The sequence below is a fragment of the Symphalangus syndactylus genome, chromosome 11, assembly GCF_028878055.3.
Source record: "Symphalangus syndactylus isolate Jambi chromosome 11, NHGRI_mSymSyn1-v2.1_pri, whole genome shotgun sequence".
NCBI lineage: Eukaryota > Metazoa > Chordata > Mammalia > Primates > Hylobatidae > Symphalangus > Symphalangus syndactylus.
Window position 1 is genome coordinate 99,779,583 of NC_072433.2, and position 12,792 is coordinate 99,792,374.

At 38.5% G+C, this 12,792-nt stretch overlaps 1 protein-coding gene across 15 annotated transcripts in view; it reads left to right on the forward strand.

The window, feature by feature from the left end:
* Positions 1–12,792, forward strand: part of APC (APC regulator of WNT signaling pathway) — a 144,452-nt gene that overhangs the window by 96,864 nt on the left and 34,796 nt on the right. For 12 of the 15 annotated variants that reach the window (XM_055298377.2, XM_055298382.2, XM_055298384.2 and 9 more), the window contains one exon: positions 312–416. The exons of the other annotated variants lie outside the window; for them this stretch is intronic. In XM_055298377.2, the coding sequence (XP_055154352.1) occupies positions 312–416 (105 nt within the window). The remainder of the gene's footprint in view (positions 1–311; positions 417–12,792) is intronic. 15 annotated transcript variants of the gene reach the window in all.

Below are 12,792 nucleotides of genomic sequence, written 5' to 3' on the forward strand. Positions count from 1 at the left end.
TTGTTCTACTTGGGTTATGTTCCTGATAGTAATGTGAGCGCAGCTGGTAGAGGATGGCATTCCTGTGAGTCTCAGAAAATCCTTTGTCTTGTGCAGCTCTAATGCTCGAGGGACATACTTCACTTTCCCCTTACCAAGATAGTCGACCGCCAATCATACTGGAGGTTATGAAGTATAATACGCAGTTCCATGCCTTTATCAGTCTGTATAATTGATGCATTCACAGCTTTAAAACAAAAAAGAAAAAAAGCCATGGGCTAAGAAAGCCTACACCATTTCTGCATGTACTGATGTTAACTCCATGTTAACAGAGGTCATCTCAGAACAAGCATGAAACTGGCTCACATGATGCTGAGCGGCAGAATGAAGGTCAAGGAGTGGGAGAAATCAACATGGCAACTTCTGGTAATGGTCAGGTAAATAAATTATTTTATCGCATTTTTTGAAGTTATTTAAATATCAGAAAAGTATGAAGCAAGATGGTTCTAAGAATGATCTATAAATCTTACCTATTTTCTTAGTCCTGAATGCATATTTCCAGAAGCATTCAGTACCAACATGCTGTCATTTCTCTTTATTATATCAGCAATAATGCTGTAAGGATTTTCTAGATCTATTTCTATAGCTATAGATTGTGTGTTTATGTTTTAGTCTAAAATGATTGTGAGTAGTTTTTTTTAATAACTCTAAGCTGCATTTTGATTATATATATGATTTGACCTAGTTATTTTTGCTTGCCTTGAATAGTTTTGCTCTTTCACTAAGACATTCAATGTAAAGACATTTTTATGGGTTTTTTTTAAGTTATAAAGGCTTTGTTATTTCCTGTTGTACTTAAAGATTATATAAATCTAGAAATCCAAGTCTTACTGAAAAAGATAATTGTAATGCACACAAAAAAGTAAGGAGACATGGCCTAATTGTGCTTAATATTACCACATCATTTTCAGCGAAATTATGAAAATAAACTTTTTTTTTTTACATACAGAACTATTATCTTATTATGCTACCATCAGTTGTCTATTAGATTTTTACTGAAATACAACGCAATAGGACAGAATTTTTCTTTAGGGTGTTCTGTATTCTCCAAATTTTCTTCAATGAATATTTTTATAGTGTAAATGAATGACTTTTTAAAAACAGAATTTCACTAAATTGTTCTTAAAGGTAATTTTTCTACTGTTGATACAGAAAATTTTCTTAGTCTCTCTAGGTTACTTTTGATAGTATTGTTTTTAAGAATATGCTTCTATTCATTAAAATGTAAAGCTTAAAATGTCTTATTATTAAGTATTTAAATTTATTTTACTGAGTTAAAACAAACATACTTCATTCAGTATTACTAGTTAGCATTATATTGGAAAACAAGTGGTAAATTAGGACAAAGGCAATCACATTTAAACAGCACATTTGAGTTATTTATCTGTCTTTTGTTTAGGGAATTAGTTCGAACATTTATATATTCCTACATATATGTAGAAGGAAGAAAAATTCAATCGTATATGACAGGAAAAAATATTTCCAAAGGAAGAGACCTACTCTTAGTGCTTTGGGTCATCTTCCAATTATTATGTACTTTGGAAACCTTACCTATCCAGTAAGCTGGCTATGATAAATTGGATCCATATTACACTTACTACATCAAAATAAATTCTAAGTAGATTAGATTTAATGTCAAAATGGAAACCATTAGAAATATAAAAAGATTAGAAGAAAATGTGGGTAGCATTTTTATAATCATGATGTAGGTGGGAGACCCATAAAGAAAGGATTGCTAGATTTCACATTACAGCATGAGACTTCAGTATGTCAGGAAATCATAGCGAGATTCCAAAACAAACAACCAAGATCACATTATTTGCAAACATTTATGACATGTAAAAAGTTAAAATTCAAGACGCAAAAAACAGTATTTATATACCACCTATTTAAAGAGTATCTTAAAATGGTTCCAAGCCATCGTAGAAGTAAAAAAATAAATAATAATTTTTAAAATAAAATTAAAATGGGCAAAGGACAGGAACAGGAAATAAAAGAAGAAATTAAAATGACTTGTAAACATGGAAAGATGATCAACTTTACTAATCATGATATATAAATACAAATTAAAACTAAAGTCAGATTTCATGGGGGGGCCATTGAGTTGGCAAAGATCAATAACACTCAGTATTAGTAATGGTGAGCAAACAGGCATTCTCATATATTGCTTTTAATTGTATGACATGAAATAGCCTTTCTGGAGAGCAATTTTGTCAAATGCATCTAACATTATATATAATGTGCCTATTGTGAAGCTCATCATTACAACATCTAAGATTTTATGCTAATGAGATAATCAGTCAAGAGTGATCAGACATGTTTGAAGAGATTCATCATAATATTAACAATAGCAAAAAGTTAGAAAGAACCTAAATGGACATTGATCATAAATTGGTTAAATTATTAGTCAGCTGTAGATTAGTTAAGTGGCTCTGGAGTCACCAAACCTGGGAAATCACACTCCCTCACTAACTAGCTTAGTAACAAAAAGTCTCTGAGCTTTAGTGTTTCCGCTTTAGTAAAATAAGATGATGATAAAACCTCTACCTCATAGAACAGTTGGGAGAGTTAAATGCAAGATACCCCTAACACAGTCCCTGGCATATATAGTCAGTGCTTAGTAAAAGGTAACAGATTCTGTTGTTAACAACTGTTAATAATTATCTTTAAATTAACGAATGTGTATTATATGCCAGATACTGTGTTGGACTCTAGAATTGATAAATGAAGAAGACAGACAGTCCTTGGCCTCATGGAACCTATATGGTGCATCCATGCAAATATTAAAAATGATAAATTACATCTCTGTTTATGTAAAGATCTAATTTTTAGCCTTCAGTGTTGCCTTTTCTAGTATATCCTTCATATTACAATCAGTTATTCTTCTAAAACACAAATCTGATTATATCACTTATTTGTTTAAACCTTTCAGTGGCTACTCACTTCCTGTATATTAGAATCCAGATTCTTCATGTTGATTACTCTTCCAAGAGTATCTCACAATATTTGCCCCCATTTCTCACGACTCCCTCAACTTCAACTTCTTCGGTTCCTTGAGTATGTCCAGGCCTTCCACAGGACATTCCTTTGGCCTAAAACTGTCTTCTGCTTCAGTTCATATTATATGTTTTACTCATCCTTCCCCGCTGTTTAAATGTCACTTCTTCCTGGACATTTTCCTTGTCTCCACCTACCTAGAATAAATAAAGTACTATTTGATACACTGTATTCCTGCTCTCATAGTGCTTAGCACAATTTATCATTGGTTTAATTGTCTTCCTTCCTTTTTAAAGTCCTTTAAGCCACACCTGCTCCTCACTGTATGCCAAACAACTAATATGTACCTGGCAGAGTGCATTTATGTTGAATATTAATAAATATTATTGACTTAGGTAATTATAACTTTTTTTTTTTTTGAGACAGAGTCTTGCTCTGTCACCAGGTTGGAGTGCAATGGTGGGATCTCAGCTCACTGCAACCTCCACCTCCTAGGTTCAAGCAATTCTTCTGCCTCAGCCTCCTGAGTAGCTGGGACTACAGGTGCGTGCCACCACACCAAGCTAATTTTTGTATTTTTAGTAGATACGGGATTTCACTGTGTTGGCCAGGATAGTCTCAATCTCTTGACCTCGTGATCCACCCGCCTAGGCCTCCCAAATTGCTGGGATTACAGGCGTGAGCCACCGCGCACAGCCAATTACAACTTTTTTAATTTAAAAAAAGCAAGTATGCTGGGCGTGGTGGCTCACACCTATAATCCCAGCACTTAGGGAGGCCAAGCGGGAAGGATTGCTTGAGGGTAGAAGTTCGAGTTCAGCCTGGGCAACATAGGGAGACCTCGCCTCTGGAAAAAAAAATAAAAATTATCCATGTGTGGTAGTCCCAGCTACTTGGGAGGCCGTGTGGGAGGATCACTTGAGCCTGGGAGGTGAAGGCTGCAGTGGGCTATGATCATGCCACTGCATTCCAGCCTGGCTAACAAAGCAAAAAATATATTTTTTTATTTTTATTTTTTGTCTAAAAAATAAAAAACTTAAAAGCAAGTAAGTATGATCTCATTATGCATATGTATAATGTGTGTGTATGCATAGAGAAATGTGTGGGAGAATGTTCTTTAAAATGTTATCAACAGTGGGATTTTTGTGAGTTTTACTTACTCTTTTGTGTATTGTTTTATTTTTTGTAATGAACATGTATTACTGTAATTTATAACAACTAAAAACCATTTTCATTTTGGGAAAAGAGAAGAAAGCACTGTCTTGATTTCCGTTGTATGGTAGTTTAGGTTGTCTTACTTCAGAGTCCTACCATGACATACATCATGTCATTTATGTCAGTATAGGGATGGCAGAGGAGAAGATCTATTGAAAATAGTAAATCAGGGCCCGGTATTCATTCCTCCTTTAAGTAATGAACTCTGATAGTGCTGTGGATTCAGGGGTAAACATAAGCATGTTTGTTTAGCAGTAGTAGTCATAGACTTGCCCACCCTGTTGGTGTTTGTATGACACTAATGCTGCTAATACTATCTGGTTACTTTCAGTCACTGTTTTAAAACAATATTGCAGCTATTCCCAGATCCTGTTGTAGATGTGCAGCCTGTATCTGTGGGACTGTGATTTGTTATTCCAAAAGTCCTTTCATCTAAGTAGGATCTATACACATGACCGCCTCTTGGGGTTTATTAGTTTGTTTTGTTTTATTGTTTGCTCAAAAGACAAAAGCCACCGACACTAATTGAAAATGAAAATCAGTCTCTTTGACTTTCTCAGGATCACAGTAGCATGCTCTGCCAAAGTTCCGTCCTAGAGTAATTCTCTTCACCACCACGTGGGAATGCTACCTCTTCTCTGACCTGGTTTCCTGCCCACAGTCATTCTCTTTGAAAAATCCTTCATTGGCTTCCCTTGATTCTTAGAAAAATGATAACCATTTATTGTGACCCAGGTAATCTGGCTTAGCCTTATGTCACATCTCGCTCTCACACCTCCAGGCTGGCCTTCTCTCAGTACCTCATATTTACTGGGTCTTCTCCTACCACAGCCTGTGCACATCTATACCTGTTCCATATAGTGCTTGTTTCATCCCATTTTGCTCAGTTAACACCAGTTCATGTGTGTCTGAGCTTAAGCACCAGTTTCTCAGAGAGGCTCAAATAGATCAAATCTCACTATCATAGGCTGTCACAGCATGTTCCTCTCCTTTGAAGACTACTACATTTGCAGTTTTACATTAATTTGTGTGATGACTTGATTAATATTTGTGTTTCCCCCACTAGACTGTAAGCTCCAGAAAGGCAGGGATTCTGTCTAGTTTTGTTATTTTCATACCCTCAGTCCCTGATAAATAGTAGATAACAATAAATATGTGGTTTGTGGAAGACCAACTAATATCCCTGCTAAAGAGAGGGTTTCTTGATCTGTTTTTAATCTCTCATGGAAGTTAAATGGAAGGAAAAGCTTAGGAGTAAATTATACAGGCCAGATTCCTGCTTGCTTAGCATATAACTATGTGTATAATTTATTAGTTGGTTCTCAACTTTATTGATTGGTTGATTGATTGAATGATTGATTTATTGAGACAGGGTCTCACTCTGTCACTGTACTCTGACTGGAGTACAGTGGTGCAATCTTGGCTCATTGCAACCTCTGCCTCCCAGGCTCAAGCCATTCTTCCACTGTCATTCTTGGATAGCTGGGACCACAGGTGCACACCACTGCGCCTGGCTAATTTTTTAATTTTCTATAGAGACAAGATCTCACTGTGTTGTCTGGGCTGGTTTTGAATTCCAAAGCTCGAGCAATCCTCCAACATTGGCCTCCCAAAGTGCTACGATTGACTGGGCATGGTGCTCACACATGTAATCCCAGCACTTTGGGAGGCTGAGATGAGTGGATCACTTGAGGTCAGGAGTTCGAGACCAGCCTGGCCAACATGGTGAAACCCCATCTCTACTAAAAATACAAAAATTAGCCAGGCGTGGTGGCGTGTGTCTGTAATCCCAGCTACTTGGGAGGCTGAGGTAGGAAAATCGCTTGAACCTAGGAGGCTGAGTTTGCAGTGAGTTGAGATTGTGCCACTGCACTCTAGCTTGGGTGACAGAGCAAGACTATCTCAAGGGAAAAAAAAAAAAAAAGGTAAAACCAAAGTGCTGGAACTACAGGCGTGCACCACCATGCCCAGCCCGTGGAAAGTTTTGACCAAATATCTTCTGTATACAGAGTGTTTCTATGGCAATTAGATTTTGACAGTTTACTGTGGTAATTGTATGTTAGGGAGTTCTGGGTTTTTGTAATTTGTTATTTGGGGAATTTAAGAAATTAGTTTTTCCAGTACCCTTTATTCTTTTTGTAAGTTACATTGTTACTTTTGAATCAACCATATATAATTTTTATATAAACAATATTTTTATACTATACTACAACTTACTCTTGTCATTTAATAATGCTTTTGAGATATCTTTTCCTATCTATATGTGGTTTATAGATATGGAAGTTTTTAATCCATTTTTCTTTCACTATTTTTTCTTTTTTTCAAGCAACCTCAGCTTTTCTATTTGAAATTTAGAGCTGGGTCTCTGGTAATAGCCAGTATATAATAATAAAGCTCAATTAAAAGTGAGAAAAAGATGGAATGATAGAAAAACCCACTCTACTGCCACTGATTTTTAAAACTTTTTCTTATGGAAAATTTTAAACATATACAAAGACAATAATATAGTGATTCATATCCACATGTAACCCATTCACGTTAACCTCCCATTTTATTTTTTAAGAAGATTCCAGGCATCATCATCACTTCTTCCCTGTTTCACTGTGTATTTACAGAAGATAAAAGTACTTATTAAAAATACATACCTGGCCAGTTGTGGTGGCTCACACCTGTAATCTCAGCATTTCCAGAGGCCAGGGTGAGCGGATCACTTGAGGTCAGGAGTTCGAGACCAGCCTGGCCAACATGGTGAAACCCTGTCTCTACTGAAAATACAAAAATTAGCCGGGTGTGGTGGTGCGCATCTGTAGTCCCAGCTACTCGGGAAGCTGAGGCAGGAGAATCACTTGAATCCAGGAGGCCGAGGTTGCAGGGAGCCGAGATTGCACCACTGCACTCCAGCCTGGGCAAAAGAGCGAGACTCTGTCTCAAAAAAATAAAAAAATTAATAAATAACTGCAGTGGCATTATTACATCTCCAAAGACTCTAACAATAATTGTTTAATAGCATCATATATCCAGTCAGTATTCAAACTTGCAGTTGTTTCATAAATGTCTTTTTCACAGTTTATTTGCCTCAGGGTCCAGATAAGTTCCCTGAATAGAAATTAGTATATCTCTGATGTCTGTTCTGATCTCTATGTACCTTCTTTTTGTTTTACGGCCATTTAGTTATTGAAGAACTAAAGTTGTTTTTCTTTTTTCTTTATGATTTTCTGGGGTTTTGTTTTTGTTTTTGTTTTTTCAGTCAGGATCTCACTCTGTCGCCCAGGCTTGAGTGCAGTGGCAGAGTCACAGCTCACTGCAGCCTTGAACTCCTGGGCTTAAGCGATCCTCTTGAGTAGCTGGTGCTATAGGCACTCACCACCATGCCCTAGGCCTCCCTCTGTTCCCCAGGCTGGTCTTGAACTCAAACTGATCTCAAGCAGTCCTCCTGCCTCAGCCTCCTGAGTTGCTGGGATTACAGGTGTGAGCCATCATGCCTGGCTTCCAAAGGTTTTTTTTATAGAGTGTCCCATACTGTAGATTTTGCTGATGACTCTCCATTATATACTTCAACATGTTTCTTTATCATCTGTATATCCTATAAATTGGTAGATTTCAGTATCTGAGAATATTCAAGAAGTAGAATCAGTCAAGCTTAGGGATTGGATATGAGTGTTTAAGGGGAAGGAGAAGTCAAGAATTACTCCCAGGTTTCTGTTAGGCAGCTAGAAGGGTAGTGATGCAATTTAGTAATAATGCTAGATAAGAAGGAGGTTTGTGAGAGAAAATAATGAGTCTTATTTTGGAAAAATGTTAAGTTTAACTTTAAGGATGTTAGGTCTGAGACATCAAAGCAGAAATGCACCTGGGTGCAGTAGCTCATGCCTGTAATCCCAGCACTTTGGGAAGCAAAGGCACGTGGATCACTTGAACCCAAGAGTTTGAGACCAGTCTCAGCAACATAAGGAGACCCTGTCTCTATAAAAAAATCCATAGAAAAAAAAAATTAGGCGTGGTGGCATGTGCCTGCGGTCCCAGCTACTTAGGAGGCTGAGGTGGCTGACCCTGGAAGGTCAAGACTACAGTGAGATGGGATCATGCCACTGCACTCCAGCCTAGGCAACAGAGTGAGACCCTGTCTCAAAAAAATAAACACACAAAGTAGAAATGTGAGGTAGGCTATTAGATTTGGAATTGAGAGGAAAGGTAAAGAATTGGTAAAGGTATTAAAGATTTTTACATCCCCAGTGAGTATACAGTGAGAAGATGAATACCTAGTCTAAAATTCCAAAGCAGTAGAATAATATTGTTCCAACAAAGAGGGAACAGTTAACAATTTCCACCACTGCCATGAGGACTAAAAAATCACCTTGGGTTTCACCAAAAAAAATGTTCATTGCTGATCTTGTCAAATGCAATTTCCTTGGGCCTTCTTTCCTACTATATTATATTGGAGTGAGTTGAAGTTAAATGGAAGGTTAAAAAGTAGAAGGGAGTGGTCAGGCGTGATGGCTCACGCCTGTAATCCAGCACTTTGGGAGGCTGAGATGGGCAGATCACGAGGTCAGGAGATCAAGACCATCCTGGCATTGGTGAAACCCTGTCTCTACTAAAAATACAAAAATCAGCTGGGCGTGGCAGCGCGTGCCTATAATCCCAGCTACTCGGGAGGCTGAGGCAGGAGAATTGCTTGAACCCGGGAGGCAGAGGTTGTAGTGAGCCGAGATCCTACCACTGCACTCCAGCCTGGTGACAGAGCAAGACTCCGTCTCAAAAAAAAAGTAGAAGAGAGCAATTTTAGCTAACTGTAAAGATGTCTAGATGTGAACTGCCCAAGAGAGAAAAGATCATTAACTGATACAGACTGTAAGTTTGAGAGAAAATTTATTTCTGTTTTTAAGATAGAAAAGATTAGGATGTTTGAATGCTGATGGGAAGGAGCCAGTAGAAAAGAGAGTTGAAGATCCCTAAGATCAAAGACAAATGGGGAGAGAAAGGATCCAGAGCACATCTAAAGGGATGGACCTTAGATAGGAGGAGGGGAATTCTGATGCCACAGCAAAAGGTGGCAATGGATATATATGCAGGTAATTTTAAGGTTCTGGTTAGCAAGAAGTTGAGGAAGTTTTGTCTGTTGGCTTCTATTTTTTCTATAAAATAGAAGGTAAAGTTATATGCAGTAAGAGAAGAAGAGCCACAGTTTTATATGATACAAAATGAGGCATATCAAAAGTAGCCAAAGAAAAGAGAGCTGACAAGGGAAACGACAAGATGGCAGTTATAGCACGGAGACTCTAGGTGTATTGGTGACCATAAATGTATATCGACAGCATCCTAAGGAGTTACCTAAGTTTCTCACATGCTCAAATTTCTCGAATGCTGCCTGGCGCTTCATGTCAGGGTGTAGAGAAAACAGACAGTTGGATTCATCTGTGGTTGCAATGTTTCCAGACAAATGGGGTGGAATAAGTGCAGGGCAAAACTGTTAAAAACTAGCAAGAGATTTATGAAAGTGATAACCACAAGAAATCCAACCTGAAATACATGCTGGATTTGCTAGTCATTTCAAGGAAGCAATATCTTACTTGCATTCAGGAGTTTGAGACCAGCCTGGCCAACATGGTGAAACCCTGTCTGGACTAAAAATACAAAACTTAGCCTGGAGTCGTGGCACATGCCTGTAATCCCAGCTACTCTGGAGGCTGAAGCAGGAGAATCACTTGAACCTGGGAGCCGGAGTTGGTAGTGAGCTGAGATCATGCCACTGCACTCCAGCCTGGGCAACACAGCAAAACTCCATCTCACACACACACACACAAAAAGAAGCAACGTCTTAGAGAAAGTTGAAGACCAGGAAATAAAAGAGCATGAAGTAAAACATTGAGGATGTATGGGTATTTATAAAGCATTGAATGTGGATGCTACAGGAAAGTTGGATAGGAAAAAAGGACAGTGGGAAATAGGGTCTCACACATTTTGACACTGAGAGTCAGGAATCATACAGCGAGTGCTTCTATCTTTGGACAGTGAGCAAAGCTGATTCAAGGGATGTGCAATCATGACTGACTTAGCAGGTCTTGAGGTTGTGAGGAAGTTCATCACACTCAAGTTTCTTCAGAATTTAGTTATGAGTTGGGTGGGAAACAATTCTTAGGAAGTTATTAACCATTCCTTGTGGATAGGGAGACTGTAGTCACTCTGAAAGAAGTTGGCTCAGGTCTAGCCTCAATAAAAGGCCCAAGAAAGACTCTCATGGACCAAGTTCTAGGCTCATAGAGAGTACGAGTATGTGTACCTCTTGTTGTCTCCTAATAATAAATACATCTAAATTTCTACTGAGACAGATTGGGGAATGAGGAGTGTCTCAAAATCCAGGAGCTATGTGGGAAGATAACTCCTGGATTTCTAAGACTGAAGCTTAGAAAAGATTTGTTGTCTACACTGAAATGAATGTCAGAAACATATTTTATTGTGGAAACAGGTTTTCCCTTGTTTCCTAATTAAACCTCCTGTTTTCTTTTGTTTGAAGTAGTACATTAGTTAGCTATTGCTGCATAACAAATTGCCCCCAAAACTTAACAGCATTAGTAGACATTTATATTTGCTTCTATGGATCAGAAATCCTGGTGCAGCTGAGCTGCCTGTCTCTTGTTCAGGGTCTCCCACAAGACTTCAGGGTATTGCCTGGGGTTGCAGTCATCTGAGGGCATAACCAGGGGAGGATCCGCTTCTAAGCTCACTTACGGCTATTGAAGGCCTCAGATCTTCATTGGATGTCAGCCAGAGAGACGTCAGTTCCTTGTTGCATGGGCCTCACCACAGCAATTCACAGCATAGTAACTGGCTTCCCCCAGAGGGAACAAGAGAGGTGCCCAAGATGGAAGCCACGTCTTTGTAACGTTATCTTGAGAGTGCTTCTCTTCACCTCTATAGCATTTTATTCACTAGCAGCAAGTCACTAAATCTAGCCAAGACTAAAGAGGAAGGGATTACAAAAAGGCGTGAATACCAGGAGGCGAAGATCTATCTTAGAGGCTACCTACAAACAGTAAAAATATTTAGACATCTTCAAAGATGGTGTGTTTGCTTCAGGACAAAGACTCATTTCCCTTCTATAGACCAAGAAAAAGGTTCCTTGTCTGAATTTGCTAAAAAAGCCCCAACTATCCTCCTTAGCCTGAGTCTCAGTCCCTCAGATCTATCCTTTATTAGTTACAACCCGAGTGAGCTCCTTATGTTCAGATTTATTTGTAGTTCTGCCTCCCCTTCCTCTCCACACACACAAACACACTATACCATATTCTTTCTGACCCTTGCTTATGCCTCTCCCTTTGCCTGGGCTGCCCTGTGGCTAATCCCCCTCATTCTTTTTATTAACTAAGTTACTCCTCATGGTTCAAGTCCAAATTCAGATGCCACTTTTTCAGGAACCAAGACTGAATTGTGTGTCTTCCTGTGTGTTCATATAGTTTCTGTCAAAGCACTTACCCACACGTATTTTCATGTTCAGCTCCTCATCTAGATTCTGTATGTAGTGTGGGTGAGAATGTCTTATTCAGTTATATCCCTGGTGACTAGCATACTACCTGGAAAGTAGCAGGGGCTCAGGCAATATTTGTTGCTTGGTTGCATGTGGATTTAAAGACCATTCCAGAAGCAGTCAATAGCTGGTGGCAGTGGAAAGAGATGTAAGATGGGTCTTTCCTTGATGCCTCTTTTCCCTTCCCTAAGGAGGATTACTAATTAGTTTTGTCCTAGAAGTGTCCCTGAAGGACTAGTCAGCATAGAGTCCAGACCCACAAAGGAAGTAGAGACTGGAAAGGGGAGCAACTCTGGACTCTGAACTAGTATTCTCAGTCCAACCCCAGACTTCCCTATGTGAGTATGAATAAGTGGATTATCTTGCCTTTATATGGGGACACATTTTTTAAAACCTCTCAAGTTAGGATTTTTTAAAGATCACTTTTATTGAAGAAAGATTAGTATGTGATAAAATGTACCCATTTTAAGTGTACAGTTGAATGAGTTTTGACAAATGTAGTTTTCTTTTAAAAATGCTGATCTAAAATAGCTAATTACTGTGAATGATGATCTAAAATAGTTTTGTGCACTAGTCAGGAAAACCTCACCTTGGCTTATAACATGACTTATACAGAAGTTCTAAGCAGCCCTCATAAAAATTAACTTTGGAGTATTACCTATTTAAGGACTTTATAACAAATTTATAACAAATTTGAACAAGGAATTTATGACGAATTCAGAAATCTCTGTATGAGCACTTAATTATTACTTGATTAAAATCCTGATGAATCACTTAGGAATGCATTGTTAACAGTTTTCTATGTTGTCTACCAAAGTGGAAGTTAACTGGCAAACAGTTTACGTTGCTAGCTAACAGGGAAGAAAAGTTTCTAATAAGTCACTGTAGCTAGGCTCATTGGCTTGTGCCTGTAGTCCTGGCTTCTCTGGAGGCTGAGGTGAGAGGATCACTTGAGCCTAAGAGTTCAAAGCCAGCCTGTGCAACATAGTGAAACCTCGTCTCTAAAAAAAAAAAAG